At 40.3% G+C, this 19,424-nt stretch overlaps 2 protein-coding genes across 3 annotated transcripts in view; one reads left to right on the forward strand and one right to left on the reverse strand.

Annotated features, from left to right (window-relative positions):
* Window positions 1–935: 935 nt before the first annotated feature.
* cdhr5b (cadherin-related family member 5b) lies at window positions 936–12,020 on the forward strand. Of its 2 annotated transcripts, XM_034880231.1 has the most exons (13): window positions 936–1,047; window positions 1,690–1,776; window positions 1,941–2,042; window positions 2,400–2,585; window positions 3,184–3,274; window positions 3,374–3,471; window positions 4,124–4,327; window positions 5,668–5,778; window positions 5,871–5,937; window positions 7,858–8,127; window positions 10,109–10,263; window positions 11,011–11,120; window positions 11,157–12,020. In XM_034880231.1, exons 1-13 carry the CDS (start codon window positions 940–942, stop codon window positions 11,563–11,565), a joined length of 1,998 nt encoding a protein of 665 aa, XP_034736122.1. In that variant the 5' UTR covers window positions 936–939; the 3' UTR covers window positions 11,566–12,020. The 2 variants fall into 2 exon arrangements, with proteins under 2 accessions (XP_034736122.1, XP_034736123.1); XM_034880232.1 differs by lacking the exon at window positions 7,858–8,127 and having other exon boundaries at window positions 937–1,047.
* Window positions 12,021–17,632: 5,612 nt separating this feature from the next.
* The window catches only part of LOC117949716 (GRAM domain-containing protein 4-like), a 14,387-nt gene continuing 12,595 nt past the window's right edge, over window positions 17,633–19,424 (reverse strand). Inside the window, exons 17-19 of the mRNA XM_034880235.1 lie at window positions 18,872–18,962; window positions 18,592–18,660; window positions 17,633–17,974 (exon numbers count right to left, since the gene is read on the reverse strand). Of these exons, the coding sequence (XP_034736126.1) occupies window positions 17,867–17,974; window positions 18,592–18,660; window positions 18,872–18,962 (268 nt within the window). The 3' untranslated portion in view covers window positions 17,633–17,866. The remainder of the gene's footprint in view (window positions 17,975–18,591; window positions 18,661–18,871; window positions 18,963–19,424) is intronic.

Here is a 19,424-nt window from a genome sequence, read left to right on the forward strand (position 1 = left end):
AACCCTTTCCGTCTCGAAGGGAACAATCTGACAGCTGCAAGGGTGTTGGATTATGAGGTACTGTAGAACTAATGGTGTCAACCAGATCCAAACCTACGTCTCAGTTCTGAAGTCTGAAGTCTGAAACAAATACTTGACTGTTGAGCATAACATTTGTCTTGTTTACAGACTGCCAACACTCATGAAGTCAATATCATCTGCAAGGCTGCAGATTCCCAGGTAAATCGGTTTCCATACACTAAACATGATGCATTATACTGCACTAATTTCACCTTTTAATTTTTAACTAATGGTGCATTTAAAGCAGGAGCATTTCTAGGATCAGACCTGCTATTTTGACCCTTGTCAGTGGTGTAGAAAATTGCGATTTCTTTTTTACTTTACCCATGACTCACTGACTAGCGTTATAAGCTAACTAGCAGTTTGCGATAAAACGGGTCACATTTGATTAGTATGAAGACATTTCCCAGAGAACTGTCAAACACGTGTGTTATTAACCCGTAGCATCATTCTGCACCGATGTTGTTCTTCAACAGCTTTGTGAGAAGGTTGTACAGATTCTCGAGGAGCGTATTCAGGTTCTTGAGGACATCGCAAACAGTGTTCGAAGAGTTTATACGTATTCTTCAGATGGTTGAACAAGCTCTTGATGAGGTTCTCTGGGAACTTGAGAACGTTTTAAAGGTTCTTGATAAAGTTTCACAGATGCCTGAGGAACCTGCACAGGTTCTTGAACGGATCCACCAAGTGTTCTTTAGGTTCTTGAGGAGATAATTCATTGTGGCAGAGGTTATAAATGGTGCATGGGAAGGTCCTCCAGGGGCTTTACGTGTAACTCTAAGATACAGATCTAGATGTCAGAAAAGTTATACATCATTTTCAAGTTGTAGTAAACAAGCAACAATAGTATGAGATCAAAAGTGAAGAGTGCTCAAAGTTATGTCTCCTTGTTTCCAGCTGGAACTAATTATGATTGTAATTGTGGACAATCTGAATGATAACCCGCCCGTCTTTGATCAGAACACCTACCCTGTGAATGTCAATGAGGTAAGAAATACCTTTAAATATACAAGATTTATTGTTAAGACCTGACAAGGACTACATGTTGTTTTAATTGATTCCTTTTCCTCCATCCAAGTTTCTCATGAATTACAGTAGTATGCAAACCCCATGTTCTTATTTTTCAGTCACTAGTGTGCTTCCATCTTTCTTTTCTTTTGTTTTTTGGTTGTCCAGTTTGATGTGAAAGATCCTGCCTGTACATAATAACATACAGTATCATAACATAATAACTGGTCTCCTTTTAATCCTTATCCTACACTTAACTACGTTCAAAAAGCTGTGACCTTGCTGTGCGCAACACACCTGAACCAATTAGGCCACATTTAAATAAACTTGTACGCCTTCAGCATCCCACGCTGGTCAACCAATGAAATGGCTCCAACATTCATCAACTAGAGCTTATTAATGCCCATGATTCTATATATATATCATGTAAAAACATACTTTTGGCCCCGTAGAGTATGAATAAAAACATTGTTTGTTTAGTTAAGTCTTTTGATGATGGTAGCATCAGAGACGTTTCCAAACAACATCTAATTGAGGGTTGCTTCAGTGATTTGTTCAGTAAAAATATTCCTACCCGTAATTCGTGTTAATGTTGCATCCCACTTACTGTTTTTGTCCCAGCTGTCGCCTGTAGACACATCCGTGGGCCGCTTCCCTGCCACAGACTTAGACGGCCTCACAATCTACTACAAACTGACGCCTGAATCAGTAAGACCTTGTGTTTGTTTTTCCTCGTTGTTTGTCTTCCACCAAATTAGATGAGAAAGTAGTTTGATCTCAAGTACAGATATGATGACTCAAAGAAGGGGGGTGACTGCCAAAGAGGCCGATCTAAAGAGTTTTTTTGTGTTTGTTTTGTTTGATTTCTGCAGAAAGGTTTTAAACTAAGATCGCCTACCAACCCGGATCTCCTCGTTGAGACGCCTCTCGACTACGACAAAGTCAAAAATGTCCAACTGATATTATTTGCTCAGGTGAGTGCTGCTCACTGCTGCTTCTAAACACTAATTTCCTTTTTCAATCTTAATTAAAAAAAAATGACTTACATTTTCTTCAAAAGACAATGTAAGTCATGTAAAAATCAAACATTTACAATGTAAAAATCATGGGTAACACTAAAAACTAGCGTTCATGGGCAGGGCCTTCAATCTCTTTAAAAATGAAAGGGTGGTTTATTCTTATGCAGCTTTAAAAATGTTCGGACCTGACAGACTCATGAGTCCCTCAACAGCTGAACCATGAGAGACTATTTTATTCCAGTTTCTCAGACATCGGTGGATCTACGTTGTACTGAGATAATCAGGTTGTGTGTTTTTTTCTTTCTCTCTAAGGACACACCATTGGCACCGGCCAGTAGCAGAGCGTCATTCACTGCCAGCACCACCATCATGATCACCATCTTGGACGTGGACAACAGGCCGCCGTGGTTCCAGCCCTGCAACAAGCACGATGTCGGGGGGGCTGTGATCTGCCAGAGCGACGGCTACACCACCGCGGTAGTCTTAAACGAACAAGAGGTGAGACACTTTACCTGAAAAGTCCAAAGGAAAGTCAAGCGCTGATTGTGAACTGCCCGGGGACAACCGTAGATGGAGAGAAACAATGTGATGTTGGCTGAACGGCATAATTTGATCCATGAGACCATGAGACCATGAGACAATGAGCCAATCAGCGAGTCTGAAGTCGGAGAGTCTCCCGACGATTCTAGCGGCCTTCAGGCTGAACAGAAGTGACAGAAACCCTGTGATTCTCCTCAAACCCTTTCCATGCTGTTGCACTTGGTTAAACATATGAAAAGCAACAGAACTACTTGTGTGAAGGATGAAAACAAGAGAGCTTAAAGAGACAAACCCTTTCTTCCACACCTCCACACACCTGACAAAACACGTTAAGTAGCCTATGCATGATTGCTGGATTGTCAGTTTCAGACAGATATTATGGGTGCAGCCAAATCTGCCATCAGAGCAGAGGTTTCATTCAGACGCTGTGTGTAATTAGTTTGAAGCAGGCTGAAGCCTTAAAGCAGCCTCTGAAGGCCGCTGTGCTCGTGCTAAAGGACTACTTTCACTTCTGTGCCAGACACGAGACGATGATGAAGTGTTTTCTCCTCTGCAGACGGGAGTATTACCTCTGAAACCAGGACCGCTGTACGCCGTCGACGGAGACTCAGGGATAAATGAAGCACTGACGTACTCATTCTTGAATGGTAAGCATCGTATTGCAATAAACAACACTCCATAGTCCCCAGACATGTACATTGTTGATGATTGGCAGGTTGAAGCAGCTCAGTGTGTCTGTGCTTTAGGAGATGCTGGCGGTCTGTTTGCGATCAACCCAAACACGGGGAACATCACCATGCTGAAGCCGACCGATGTTTTGGGGACGATCAGTCTGACAGTGCTGGTAAAGACAAAACATTGGCTTGTTTTTTATTTGATTTGTTCAAATGATGGTGTCTCCATATTTTTTTCCCAGAGCCATACACAACCACTGAAGACTTTAACATCATGTCGTCCTTAGTCTTATTTCTGGAAGTTTGGAAGGTTTTATAATGACATGAAAAGGAGATTACAGCACCAAATATTAATTGATTAGTTGTCAACTACTAATTTAATCAGCAACTATTTTGTTAAACCATTATTCAGTTTGAGTAATTTTAAATTCTCCAATTCCAGCTTTTCTAAGGTAAATATTTTCTAGTTTCTTCTCTCCTCTGTGAGAGCAATCTGAATATCTTTGAGTTGTGAACAAAACAAGACATTTGAGGACGTCATCTTGGGCTTTGGGAAACACTGATCAACATCCCCCCCCCCCCCCCCCCCCCATCATTTTCTGACATACTTAATTTGGGATTGCTTTTTCACATGAAGTTCAGTAGTAAGTGCACACTTGGAAGTTTGAAGAAACAAAACATCCAATTAAATAAATACATACGTTAGTCATTCATTGAAAGATTTACAGAAGTTCAGAGATGTGTTAGTTAGGTGGAGTTGGACGTCTGTCTTAAACAGGCTATTTCTAAAACTGTGGTTACAGTCCTGCTTGTCTCTCCCAGGCTGCTCAGAGGACGAATAGTTATCAGTTTGCCACCACCAGCGTCACAGTCAATGTGCAGGTGAAGAGTCTCCACCCTCCGAAGTTTCAAAGTCCTCAGTATGAAGGTGTCATCACCGCAGTGGGCATCATGGCAATGGACCCAAACAACAAGGACCAGCCGCTGCGGATCCTTGCCACGGATGATGACTACACCGCCACTGGGGTAAAGCTCTGAGTCCAGACTCTGTACACTTCTACCAGCTCAATATGGGTTCCCATGTACCTGTTTTATCTTTGCATTTTCAATTTTCAATTTTGTGTATAAAATAAGTGAAAACCTTGGGTAAGATAGAAAAGTTGTAGTGTCGTTAAAAGTCAAATAAGACCACAAATGATCCATGTTAGTCTATATCGTCTGAATTCTATTGTCTATATTGGATTGTTCAGGTGCAGCAGGAAATTCCTTCAGATGTCTTTTAGGACGTTTGTCTTTAACCTTCCGTTTTTTTGTGTTGTAACTTTAAACTTTGGTGGGTTTCTGAGGACCATGGTTGACAGCTCCTCAGATCTCTGCAGGGTAAATCCAGACAGCTAGCTAGACTATCTGTCCAAACTTTTTAACGTACACGTTCCACCAAAACAAGTTCCTTCCTGAGGTTGTCTTGCAGCAGCACAGTGGCTCCGTCTGGTGCTTAGCAGCGCCCAAGAAGATTGTTATTGGTTTGAAGATATGCCAATAAACCAGATCAGGTTTTTCTCCCATACAGGAATACTGTGTGGACTAGCCGGACCTTCCTACGCAGCGCTGTGGAGGAAGGTCTGGCAATGCAGGACTAGATCCATGTGAACCTTCCTCACAAAAAATACATGAAACAAATAGAAATCTCCATCTTCTTTTTCACACCAATTTCATTTGTTTGAGATTTGAGCAAAGACTCGCTATGACTAAAAGTTGTGTATTACACGCCTCGCCAATAGTATGAAATGCTACACACTTCCATAACTTTCCAGCCAACCACACAACGTTCACTACACTTTTCAATCCAACCCACACCTCATTCAGGAGACAGGAAGTGTGCACAGTTTAAATCCATTGGCACGGCTTGAAAACTGCAATCTTTAGCCATGGGGTATCTTTGCTGGAGTTCTTTTAAAGACGCTATCTCGTTGTCGTCTTCTTCTGTAATTGTGTTTAGGGTTTTTTCATACAGTTTTTGGTAAATTTTTATGGCAACTTGACTTCAGACATCGAGTTGTTAGAAGAGAAAATTTCTAATTTATTGGGAAACATTACGTGCTTTCGTATTTTCTCTGAATACATTTGCAAATGTTAAAGATTTATGGTTTTCAAATGGAAATTTCAGATGTAGGCAGTGATTTAAAGGTGTGGAGCAGACTATTTTGCATCACATTTTTTAGTAAACACTCTTAATTCCATAAATACCTCATGGGCTATTGTTACCCTGAATATTCATTGTGTCACGTTTGAGTGTTTGATGACTGAGGCAGTCTTTTACATCTGCCTGATGCAAGTCACAAACCTGATCCTTTCTGTCCAAAAAGGGTCTTAATCCCCACATCACTTACTACGTTGATGGGAACAGTGATTTCTCCATTATTGACGGCTATCTGTTCATGACAAAGGATCTCCCAGAGGCCACATTATCTCTGCAAGTGAGTTTAACAAACCTATAGTCAAAGTTTTAAGTGACTAATTCATTGGTAATCTTCCTCTTAAGCGCTCAACTTTAACTTCCTACTTCCAGGTGGTGGCGATGGACACGTCTAACGATGAATCGGCTACAGCTCGGCTCTCAGTGGAGGTGACATCAGGTAGGATTGCTAAATATTGAAAAGTAGTCAACAAAACCAGTCTGGCTCTGCTTCATCTTTGGCTCAAAACGATGATCCACCAATGTACTGCATGACCCTAAATACATGCCAACATGAGTGTCAGAATGAAGAGCTTTTAGTAATATGCAAATGAATTCTGCCACAGAACTTTTCCAGGAACCTTTTTATTAATTCAGGAAATTTACAAGCAGAAATGAACATTTATAACACTGGTTAGTCTTGTTGGGAGTGTGGGAAACAGAGGCTGATTTTTTCCTGTCAACCGGGATTAGATGTGTTTTTATTTTGTGTCATGCATTCAATGTAGCACAGTCCTGTGGTTGGTCTGCCCTCATGTCACACAAAAGCACCAACAGAGTTCACTTGGATGTAGTCAAAGACTTTAGAGCATTTACAACACAGTGTTTGATTGGCAGCTCCAATAACATTAAATTACATGTCAGTTAGCTGACACTTTTATCCAATTCGACTTACAGTTGCTATATATCAGAGGTTACAACTAGAGGAGCAACTAGTATCTTGCTTGGTTAAAGCGTAACTCTCGCCAAAATGCAACCTGGGGTCTTTTTGTGAATGTACCCGAGTCAAAACCTTCGTTTAAAACAGATTTATTTTAAGATTCACAGTATTCTCGTTTTTCGGTCAAATTGCGTTTTGAATTTGAGAGCGCTACTATGCTAGCATCAAAATTGTTAATTTTAAAACACTAACACTTTGCTCCAAGTATCACCAGGGTCTCCACCCTTGAACTCCAGCATTGAGAACATTGTTTGTGTACACAGAGTTCACTAAAAAGAAAGGTTTTAAACACATGTGACCCAAAGCTGGTTTGCTCCAGGTGGTTTAAGTAGACGTGGAGACACATCTGCATGAGTTGAACATTTTTCAACTTGTGTGAAAGATTGGTGCATTTCCTGAAGCTTTATGATTCCATTTCATGAACATTTACAGACAGGACAAATTAACAGAAAAACTAAACATCTGAAGTTCCTGATTAGATCAGGCCAGGGGCGTCATTCATCGCCCCATTGTTCCGACCTCTCAATAACCCAAAATATTCCCTTTGGTCCCACAGCCCACTGACCGGACATCCCTTTGTTTCAAATAATAAACCCTCCACTCCAACATCCCATTTTTTTGACCATATAGGCTTTTTACATAGGTTAGGATAGCTAATTGGTCGGGGTTAGGCATTTGACCCCGAGTGGTAAGTGTTAGGATAGCTAATTGGTCGGGGTTAGGCATTTGACCCCGAGTGGTAAGGGTTAGGATAGCTAATTGGTGGGGGTTAGGCATTTGACCCTGAGTGGTAAGTGTTAGGATAGCTAATTGGTCAGGGTTAGGCATTTGACCCCGAGTGGTAAGTGTTAGGATAACTAATTGGTCGGGGTTAGGCATTTGACCTTGAGTGGTTTGGGTTAGGATAGGTCATTGGTCAGGGGATAGGACCTGTACAAATAAGGTTACGTTACAGGGAATTTGGGACATTAAATTTCAAACTGGTGCAGAAATTGTGTGGATTAGGCTACATGAACATTTAAATGTGTTGATAAACTATAGAAAAGTAATTACGCTTGTTATTGTTAATTCAGATTTTAGACTATGGGAGTTGATCCACAAAAGCTCAGCTATACGGTCGGACCAATGTGATGTCAGAGCAGAGGGTTTATTTTTCTATAAGGGATGTCGGACTAGTGGGCTGTAGGACCAACGGGAATTTTTCAAGTTATTCAGAAGTCGGAACAATGGAGGGTCGGAGAAATGACATGGCACCCATATATCAACCATCTTGAGTGCTTTGCATCCACTCCAGTGTGATGCATCTATAAATTCAGATGAAAACATACATACATACATGACTTGAAACCATAAGCTTCAAAAAGTGTACTCTCCTCCCAGGTCTCACCACCACCAGTTTGCCTGAGAGCACTACAGACATTACGGTAACGACGTCAACAGGGGAATCCACCACCGACTTCGGTACGACCAGCATCGTCTCCACCACTGATCCTAGTATGACCAGTGAAGGAAGCGTCTCCACCACTGATCCTAGTTTGACCAGTGAAGGAAGCGTCTCCATCACTGATCCTAGTTTGACCAGTGAAAGCATCGTCTCCACCACTGATCCTAGTTTGACCAGTGAAGGAAGCGTCTCCACAGCTCACCCAGGTGGTCACTCTTTTCTCTCCAAACCTTCAGTCATATCAAATATTAATATTCCCAGACGATGAAAGAGTCCACATCTAAGTCAAGTTCACATTATGTTCAAGAGCTGCTGGCTTTTACCAGAAAAGCGTCTTGTTGTTGACAAAGCGACCAACCACAGAGCTCTGCTTTGTTGTTTACTGACAGCATCACGACTGAAAAAGTGCTAACAGATTCAAACAGACCGACCTGAAACTCTTCTGTACTCCAGAACAGCACCTCAAAAACAAAAACTCTGACATGTAAAGAGACTTTGTATTGAGCCTGCTGTAGATGGTCATTTAGCCTATTTTGCCTCAATCTCTCAGGTTTAGTTTAGTGCTTTTCTACAGGGAGATAGTTTGGAAAACATATGTGGAAAACTGTCATTTGGGTGTAAAAGCAACACAATAACCCAAAGCAATATCCTACTCTGAAGTAGAGACCTAATAATTATCTGTTACATTCCTTCTGAGCCAATATCAAGTTTGTCTGAAATAGTTTTGGCTTTCCTTAGAAGCTTTTTTCATAATTTAGTATGCCATAAAAATGTCATAAAAAGTCATACTATAGTATAACATTAAAAAAATCATGAAAGTTGTAAAAAATCACACAAAAGTAAGACAAAAAAAGTCATTTAAAAGTCATTAAATAGAAATAAAAAGTCATAAGAGTCAAAACAAAGTTGTACAAAGTCATGAAAAAGTCATAAAAGTCATTAAAATACGTAAAAAGTCATTACAAAAGTCATTAAAAGGTAAAAAGAAAGTATTTTAAACTAATAATAAAGTCATAAAAAGTCATAGTATAGTATGTCGTCATAAAAGTAATTTAAAAAAGTCAAACAAAATGATTAAAAAGTCAAACCAAGTTATTGTCAGTTTGTGATAAAAAGTTAGTATAGTTATAGTTATAGTATAGTAGTTAGTAGTATAGTATGTAGAAAATTAGTAATTAAAAAGTCATTAAAAAAAAGCCTGTCAGGTCAGGAATGACGACTTGTTGACAGGTAGTGGTTGCATAGCAACGAGTGGCATCTTGATTGTCACTGGAATTAATTGTTCAGTCCCAATCTACAATTTGCTACTCTTTCCTCAAATTAATTCGTTTTTAGATGCTCTGTGACGCCCCACTCTCCCCACTCTCCAAACAAGGCCAGCTACACAGTATTTATACATTTCAAACAGCACTTCATTGAAAGCTTCAGTGTTGAGAAATGCCCAAAACAACAACCAGAAGTTAGCCTACACTTCTGTAACAAAAACTAAAGGTATAAATGATAAGTATATAATCTGAGCTCCCAAATAAAAAACAAGACAAAAGGGACTTCTGAGCTGCAATTTTTTCTTCAAAATAACTTCTCAAATGGTTTGCCTATGATTATGCTACTTACAGAAGATTTTTCATGACAACACACACAACTAGATGCTGTTTTATTGTTGGAAGAGGTAGAAGTGAAGGAGGGAAGGTTGCCTGTTGGACGGATGTCTTCTGTTGGTCCAATCAAGAGACAGCTAGCTAGACTATCTGTCCAATCTGAGTTGTCTTATCCCCGACAAAACAACTTTTTAAGGTACACGTTCCACCAAAACAAGTTCCTTCCCGAAGCTATTTTGCAGCTTAGCCCAAGAAGATTGTGATTGGTTTAAAGAAATGCCAATAAACCAGGAATATTGTGTGGACTAGTCAGACCTTCCTCCGCAGCACTGTGGAGGAAGGTCTGGCAATGCAGGACTAGTAATCCCTTCGAATGGACCACCTTTTTCTCATCAGACTTACAGACACACTCTGAGGAAAGACATCTGACACATCAAAACAAAAGGACCCAGGGTTATAACAATTTAGACTGAAGTCCCATTTAAGATTGACCACCAAGTTGGATTCTGACCATTGGATTCTGACTGAGCTGTTTCTTGGTGACACCTGTAATCAGTGACCTTTGTTCCTGCAGTGGTTGCACCGTCAGGTGGCTACGGAGTGGTGGACATGGCGGCGCTCGGTGCCACCCTGGGTGTCCTGCTGTTCGTCTGTCTGGTGGTCATCGTGGTGCTCGCTGTTCGCATTCATAGAGGGAAAGCCGACTGGAAAAAGATCTATGAAGCCAGCATGTTCCAAAGCAATGTAAGTTCAAAAGGTTGTCAAAGTGCTCGGAGTGAGGGAAAGTAACAGAAAATGTGTTGCTGCGATCTTCAACCATCTAGGTATTCATCTGGCTGTCCAACAATTTGGTTGAGAGACAGATATCCATTCTGATTTCCATGAATATTTCTGCGGATATAAAGGGCTCCCAGGGAATGAGTCCTGCTATTTCCCTAGGACCATCTTTGAGGCAAAATTTGAAGAAATCTGAATCCCTTTCAAAAATTAAGTCAAATCGAGTTACGTTATAAGCATGGACCTTTGGCCAATAGTAGTGTGTGGATACTATTGAAGGGCGGGTCTTGCCTAGAGGTTTCGTGGGTTCCATGATAACCAAAGAGGTAAACTTCTCCTCTCTAGGTGAAGCTCTCTATGGCGCCATTTTGATGCTACCAAGCAAAACAACAGCGTTTGTTTCCTGTGAATGTCTATACAAAGAATCAACTAACAGCGTTCATAAAACGTCCTTCAGTTTAATCTTTTTCTAGTTGAAAGAAGTTGTTCTGATGCATGAACATAATGAAGCAACAAAAACTAAATGAAGCTACGTTAGAAGTTTATTTTGTAATGATATCCATACAACTAGCTTAAACGGACCGTCTCTGACACGTCCGAAACTGACAGGGTACATAGAGCGTCATAGTTTGAAGCGCATAGGGCCGTTGACCAAGCATCGCTATTTGGTGAGTTGTGATCTAGATTTTAACTGAATGTGTTGTGCCTCCACAGTTGGGTCAAGGTTCGGGCGGTCAGAAGGAGGGCATCCAGTACACCAATGAGGCCTTCCAGGACGATGAAGACGGAGGCAGCACCAGCTCCGGCAGTCCAGCGAGGGAAAGCGCGGTGGCTAGCCGAGTTGCAGGGGACCTCGCGCTCGATGAGGCCATCGCGAAGTCTTCGGTGCCCCTACATGCCCTCCTGCGTGATGACACCAGCCACGATGGATCGGACAACACCGACAGCGAGAAGGAGGTGAAACCCATCCTGACCAAGGAGCGACGCGTGGATGACGGGTACAAGTCGGTCTGGTTTAAGGAGGACATCGACCCCAACGCCAAGGAGGAAGTGGTGATTATCCCGGACAGCAGAGAGGAAGACAGCGAGGACGACGACGACGACGAGCAGTCATCCACCGACAGAGAAGATAACGGAGACGGCATCCAGCGGATAAAAACCCCAAATGTTGTCTTTAATGATGCCGATCTGGACAGTGGACTCGGGGTGAAGATGGAAGATCCAGCAGAGGACTCCGAGGATGACGACGTGTTGACCTCTGACCTCTGAAACAGCGCCAAAGGGAACGACGAGTACATAGCGGGAACCACCCTCAATTAAATCTAATGATTAATTATCAGAAATCTTGTAACCATAGATACAAAACATATCTATCTATGGTTGTAACACTCTGCCTTATCAGTCCATCACAGAGGACCAGTGACAGGCTGAATGCACCTTATGCAAAACATTTTTTTTTTTAAGGTCAAGTAATTAGGAATCTGGAATTCAGAAGCTTTGCCTCGGATGTTTAAAGGTTTGGATTTTAAATAAAATTATCCTGTTATCCTTTATGTAAATACTTTACAGTGCCAATAATACAGTGTAACCTGATTAAAGATATTATAATATGTTTGTTCATGTAAAAAAAATGAGTTGAGCCTACTCAAAAACAGTGTAGTGAAAATACGTTTCTGGGGACCCCTAGTGGTCCTTAGTAGCATTGCAGTTATCATCCAAGGTTTCTGTTATTGATTTTTGCTCACTGCAATCAGACATGTATTTTAAACTTACTAACGTACTTGTGTGTTAAGGCGTGCCATCCTAGCTTTCCGCACCGTACACTAGTGCGTAGGCATACAGATGTTTTGCAGATGTAATAGAAGAAAGAATCAACTCTCCATGTAGTTAAAGTGGCCACTGGAAAGTGGCAGTTACTGATGTTTTCAGTTGACTATTTACTGGTTGTGTGTTGGTTGTTAAGGGCTGACAATGAATCAAGGCGTATAAAACTAGAGAGAGAAGCAGCAGGTGATAAAAACAGGAACATGTCTGTTACGGTGTGTGATAATAAAACCCTCCCTGCTGATACTGAAGGCTGTAAAACTCTATGACAAAAACAAACTCTGAACTTCCATTGATTGACCCCCGAGCAGTTATCAGGAGTGTTTGTCAGCAAATTAACTGAAGGAATTAAAGCTTGTGTTTAACTCGGGACATAAAACTGATGTAAATAAGTCTGTTAATGAAGAACATATTGTTTATTATCATTAATAATAAAGCCTTACACTGAGGAACAGGTCGCTTTATAATTTGTATCTTTCAAGTTTTATGATTATTTAGAAGGGGTCATATCAGGGTGAGGGGAATCTGTCGCTAATGAGCTAACGGGACTGTAGCTGCCCTGCTTTTGGCTTTTTAAGATTAAGATTTAAGATGTCCCTCACGTATTTAGAAAGCCTACATAAAAACAAAATGCAGTTCCCTAAAATGCAAGTTGTTAGTAATTGTAATGGTCAATATAAATCATTTAAACAGTAAAAGTAGACCGGTCTAGCTCGCACAGGCCGGTCTGTCAGCACAGTTAGCACAACGTTTATGCATTCTTTTCACATCTATAGAGTAAGATTCACTGTGTTCACTCATAAGGAATCACTGCACATGGGGGGGCACTTTCAATGACATTTTGACAATAGTTAAGAGGCTAAAAAAAAGTTTAAAACTTGCCCTGTTGGGTGCTAACTTTAGCAGGAGGATAACACGTGTAGGCAGCACCGATTGGTTTGGTTTTTCTCTCTACTGACAGACTTCCACTTTAGAAACATCAGAGCTTTGTGTTGTAATTGACCAGAATGCCCCTTTAACCTCTCGAGGTCAATGCCTAACCCCAACCAATTGAGCTGCTTCGTAGGGCGTAGGGGCGTAGGATTTATTCTGAAACCACAGAGCAAGAATCCAACGTGCGGCCGATTCTCTAAGGACACCAACAGACACAGTAAGACAGAAACAACAACAACAACAACACGAGATTGCCAGTGTCTGACATTTGATTTTATTTCAATAAAAACATCCCATTTTTAACAAGAAATCATATCGTTTAAAAAAAAATTACACCTATTTGTACAATGGCACCATTTTATAAAAAAAAAACATAATTATTATTTGGAAAGACACAAACAAGCAGACAGAGAAAAGTTCACAACATTTACGAGATAAACGTGAAACCTGAGAAACCACAAAACAAACCGAGGAAGCTCAGGAGCTAAAGCAAGCGAGTCGGGAAGCGCGTACAACAAAAGGTTTTAATTAGGCAACATGGCGTTAACAACTGATAATTCAAATCAAAAATGAAAACGGTTAAAACTGTTTTTTCATCATAAACTAAATTAAAAACTAGAAAAATTTGACAACAATAACATTCATATGTTGCTGACAGACTGCTTCCATGTATGCAGCATATTTCATGTTTAGAAACTATTTTTATTTTTAACCCACTAAAAAGGATAACTTCATCTATTTAGGGCAAAAGGTCAAATTTGTGAGGTTTTCATTGAAATGGGGGGAGTTTGATAATAAACGATAAGAAGGGGTAAATGCTGGTGGGACAGTCTTCAGACTGACAGTTAATACATGATAAATACAAAGTTAGAGACCGGTGGTGATCGGCAGGAACACACACATTATTATGAAGTGTACATAGCTGACTAACATTCCTCATTCAAATTAAAAAACCTGCAGGACAAAAAGCATCCATGTTTCTGATGTCAAAGGAAGATTTAACCCTCCTGTTGTCCTAAAAGTAGCTATATCAGAAATTTGGGTTTCTATCAACCAAAACATCCAAAAAACATAATGTGGATGGTTCCCTACGACGCTCTTTACAAGTAAAATAAATGATTAGTTTACTTGTTTCTTGGAATTTTGGGTGTATTAATTTCCCATTTTTCTCAGGATCGATAAACATCTATCTATTAAATTTGGTAAAAAAATAAAATTAAAAAAATGGTAAAAGAAAGTTGAAAAATTGACAAAAATGACGGGGAAAAAAATGTCAAAAAAGTGCAGGAAGAAAAACTAAAGTGACAAAAAACATCGTGGAAATGGCAGAAAAAGTTGTTTTTAATTATGGACCGAGAAAAACAAAAGGTCGCTTAGTGGGCGGGAGGACAACACGAGGGTAACGAATATTGACGTTTCTCGGTTAAAATCAAAAACTAAAGCGGCTCATTAAGATCCGATTTATCGCCATTTCAGAGCAACAATTATTAACTTGCGTGAACAGATATAGTCGTTTTATTCTACGACACCCATGGCTCTCTACGAAGTAAAAATAGAAGCTGAACTGAGAAGAAAAAAACATCCCGGTGTCGTTTTAACAGTTTAACTGGCTATTCATGTGTTTTATCGTTTTTTGATGCTTATGTTTTTTAACTGTTTGTACTTGTGTTTTATCTTTTTAACTGATTTTATGTAAAGCACTTTGAATTGCCCTGTTGCTGAAATGTGCTCTACAGATAAAGCTGCCTTGCCTTGCCTTAACATGTTTAGCTTTAGCAGATTAGCTTGGATCAGAAAACAGGTTTAACAGGAGCTAAACCGAAAAAGTCAATATTTAGCCATTTCTTAGCCTGTTAGCTTATTGGCTTTGAAAGAAAGCTTACCCTAAAAGATACCTGAACTGTGATTAAAAAGAAATAAAATGTAGGTCATTGGGTTTTCAACTGTTTAGTGTTCGTTCATTAGCTAGAGCTAGATAACAAGGAGCTAAACAACAAAAAGTCAACACTGTATATTAGCCATTGCCTCTTGGCTTATTGGATTTAAATGAAAGCTAAACCTAAAAGACAGCTGAAGTGTGATTAATAAAAAACAAAAAACAAGTGATTGTGTTGTAAATTGCTTTAGCCGATTAGCTTCAAACTAAGAGAAAAGCTAACGTTTGGGACAAAAAGTCAACATTTCATATCAGAGTGGCTTCTGTTTTCTTTACTTGACTGAGTTTTAACACAGGTTGCTTCTGGGTCGCTAGCTTTAGCTTTAAGCTAACACAAAAACATTAAGCTGAGGTTAAGATTAAATGTTTCACAACATTCATATATAATACAAACAGCCTCTTACCACCGCATGAAAAAATCTACATACTATAATAGTAACTGACTGTAAGGCGTAGCTGCTAGTTAGAATACGGAGTTATATAATGCAATTCCCTGAAGACACTAATGTAAATGAATTATGTTTTAACAAGTTTGTTTGAATAATGTAAGAAAAGAAAATTGTTATTTATTTTAAAAAACTAGGAGGAATGCATTTTGAAAACAGTTTCAGCACTAACACGTGTGCAGAAGACTTCCCAGTGTGATATGTCTCAGTGTAACGGTGCAGTTAGGAATGTAAGGAAGGTCAGTCTTTAACGTCATTTTAAACTTAATATTTTGGGGGTTTGAACTGGTTTTAGGACCCATCAAAACTGATAGTTGCAGCCAGTCTAGCCAACTCTTTTCCAATGAAAGTAACTAGCACGGATAACGATATCTGCCCATTTTCATAAAGTGTAGTTAATGCATCGGCTGCACGGCGCTAGAGGAAAGGGAGAGAGGAAAGGAGAGAGAGGAAAGGGAAAGAGAAAAGGGAGAGAGGAAAGGGGAGAGAGGAAAGGGAAAGAGGAAAGGGAGAGAGGAAAGGGAGAGAGGAAAGGGAAAGGGAGAGAGGAAAGGGAGAGAGGAAAAGGGAGAGAGGACAGGGAAAGGGAGAGAGGAAAGGGAGAGAGGAAAGGGAAAGAGGAAAGGGAAAGAGGAAAGGGAGAGAGGAAAGGGAGAGGAAAGGGAGAGAGGAAAGGGAAAGGGAGAGAGGAAAGGATAGGGAGAGAGGAAAGGGAGAGAGGACAGGGAAAGGGAGAGAGGAAAGGATAGGGAGAGAGGAAAGGGAGAGAGGAAAGGGAGAGAGGACAGGGAAAGGGAGAGAGGAAAGGGAAAGGGAGACTCCCCGAGTTGTTGGCAGAAGAGCCGTGGACTGCGATTACTTTGAACAGCATGCATGGAAGTCAATTAAAGTATAAAATATCTCGCTTTTTCCACCACTTAATCAGTGTTCCTGGAGATGTTTCACATTAAAAGCCTTTCAAGTAAGAAAGAAATTGTGCCCTTGGAAGGCTTTTAATGTGAAGCATCTGTGCAGGAAGTGGTGAGCTTCAATGACTGCAGCGTAGCAGGGATAGAATAAATAACAAAACAGCAGAGAAGAAACAACTGGAAATAATCAGCGTTTGAGAATAGTATTAGTAGTATACAGAGAAAGTACTGTTGGCAGAGTGTGAAATGACTCTTGTACAGAAATGTACTTTATACTGAATTTATCAAGTGAGATTATTATCATTATCAGTAACGCTCCCTTCTAACCATTATTTTTAGATTTAAATCCGAGCCATTAATTTGATCATTTATGGTAAATTAACACTCAAAAAGACGTAAAGTGGTCTGTCTTGGGGGAACCTTTCTGTGAAACTGTTTAACCCTTGTGTTTTCCTTGGGTCCAATTTGACCCATTTTTAAAGTTTTTATATCATAAATATGGGTTTTTCACAAAATAACATGGATGCATGCACGTTGTGTGGAAGCCATACAACATTCTTCCCAGGTATAATTGATGAAAATTTCCGAAAGTGTCAAGAACGATTCATTTTCAAATTTTGACCCAGAAGGACAACAAATTCCTAGTGGACGGGAAGACAACACAAGGGTTAAGGACAGTGTTTGGAATGGATATCGGTTTATTTGGACATAAAATCTGTGATTTCTTAGAATCGGCTGATGAAAAACAGTTCAACGGTCACTGCCTACTTTTTGACGGGAGTGATTTTCACATTCAGTTGCTCCATGAATGTTTCAGAAAATGCTCCTACAAAAGAGTTTCAAACCTGGAACCAAACCAACCAGCTACGAGATTAATAGTCACCATAAAACATTAAGCAAAATTAACATTTTGAAAAACAAGGTTAAAGCTTTAGTGCGTACGTTTTCTAGTAACGAACGTCCGTCACATCTAAGCCGTTGCCAAATGAGTGGCTACAGAGCTAATTAAGACTCAGCTCCACACAACTCTCTCTGGATCTTTGGGTTTAGAAATTGGTGTCGTCCGGTGACTTTAACTTGCATGAATTCCAGTAAAGATAATGACTTCTTCTAAAGAGTCCATCATGTTTTTTTAATCCTCCGTGTCCTCCTTGGCTACCGGTAACTGCGGGAGGCTTGTATCATGTGGACGCGACGTCAGATTTGTTGTCTTTACAGAAACTACGCACTATAGTTTTAATAGGATTCAGACTTGTGGCTTATGCAGGAGCAGTTTCACAATCTCGTAGCTCATAGTAAGTCTATCTTGGATGGTTTAGACATAACGGATAATAATCAAGATCCTTATGGAGAAAATGAAATGGGAGTTTCACATCTGGAAGCTTACCGTTGAGCTCTATATTAAATCGATCAGCTGACCCTGATCATGCGAGAGGAGCTCAATCGGACGTCAGCAGCTGTGTGACGACGTCACTGGTGAATATAGTGAGAAAGGTGCAGCGTTTGTGCGTGCGAAGGCGACACTATGTCTCCGGTTCGGTGGCTGTAGCCATGCCAACGATCTTCATGTACTGAGCGAAGATGGCGTCGAAGGCCTCGTCTCTGTGGATCATCGCGCCGAACACCATCGGCTGCAACAGAACAGAAGGTAACGAAATATATTTAAGTACAACTTCTAGGTACTTTCTCTTTACTTAGTTTGATGTTAGGCAACTTTACTTTTTACTCCACTGCGTGTATTTTACAGACACTGTTAGTAGTTATATTATATCTGCACAGACACCCACGTGTTTATAATCGCTTTGACTAATTAGAAATATTCAACAGGTTTCATCAGAGTTTCTGCAGGTTTCACCAAGTCAAATTTAAGACCTTTTTGACCATTATGAATTAAGTCTAAAATTAAAACCCTAAATTCAATTTTTTTCAAGCCAAGCATCGCTAAACTTGCACTTCCCCGCAGCTGAATAATAAAAATCAGTTTGATGTCTCATTTGTAGTCGTAGTCCAGCAAAACTATATTTGGACTAGTGAAAGAAAGAACTACACAAAAAAAAGAAAAAGGCATTATGACGTAGTGTTCAATGGACGTGGGAATATTAAGACCTGTGTACGGCACGGACAGCAAACATCACGACCAAAGTAAAGAATGTGAATACTCTGCTGTCTCGACCCGGGTCTTATTGTTGTTAGCATGCCTCCGTGTTACTCTAATTTAACTAATTCTCCAATCCCTCTGATCTCTTACCTTTTGTGTGGATGGTGTCGCTATGGAGATGCCCATCCCAGATCCAGGCAGCACAGACAGAACTTTGTACTGTTCGGGACGGAGCAGACACATTTGAAATAAAATCTACTGTCATGAATCGGAATCAGTTACTGATGCAAAAGACAGTTAATGACACAAAAGGATAAACTCTAATTAACGTAATGGCGGATAAATGATTGATAACAGCAGCGGCAACAGGAACAAGTCACAAAGAAGAAGCAGGGGAGGACGTTTGAGGAGAACCAGAGACTCTACGTACCTTCTGGATGTCGGTGATGTCGAGCAGTTTGATGACTTTGTTTCTCTTGGAGGATCCAGATCTGGAGCTGGAGCTCTCGAAACACAGATGACTGGAGGAGAGGGGACGAAGTTCAGAGCTCCAAGTTTAACAGTTTTACATTGTACACCAAGTTGATGAATAATTTACTGTATTACGGTATTCCTAAACTTGTTGGTGTGTGCGTATTTTAACTTGCCTATTTACAAAAGTTCAAATGTGAGACTTGTGTGACGCTAGGTCACTAAAGCTTATCAATTTAGATCCTCTTGATGTCGGGCCTTTGTTGAATCAGAAATGGAGGAACACATTGTAATGTAGCCGTCTGTGGGCACCCAGAGCTCTTTAGTACCTCATAATTTGGACTGTGACTGGGGCAAAATATGCTACTGGTGCCAACAGCACATCACCTGGTGGGAGTAAGCATTGACTGGACAAACATCCGTTTCAGCGAAGTGCCTTAAACCTGCGTTATATCTGAAATCCAGCAGGGGACAACTCCTTAAACCTGCGTTATATCTGAAATCCAGCAGGG

This window comes from Etheostoma cragini, chromosome 8 (genome assembly GCF_013103735.1).
Source record: "Etheostoma cragini isolate CJK2018 chromosome 8, CSU_Ecrag_1.0, whole genome shotgun sequence".
Taxonomy (NCBI): Eukaryota; Metazoa; Chordata; class Actinopteri; order Perciformes; family Percidae; genus Etheostoma; species Etheostoma cragini.

Bases quoted from the DNA above. Each gene is read 5' to 3' on its own strand.
- cdhr5b (XM_034880231.1), top strand. From the start codon at position 940: ATGTCTCCTTGTTTCCAGCTGGAACTAATTATGATTGTAATTGTGGAC. The intron at 1,777-1,940 runs GTAAGACCTTGT...TGATTTCTGCAG, and splicing joins ACAAACTGACGCCTGAATCA to AAAGGTTTTAAACTAAGATC. The intron at 5,779-5,870 runs GTGAGTTTAACA...TCCTACTTCCAG, and splicing joins AGGCCACATTATCTCTGCAA to GTGGTGGCGATGGACACGTC.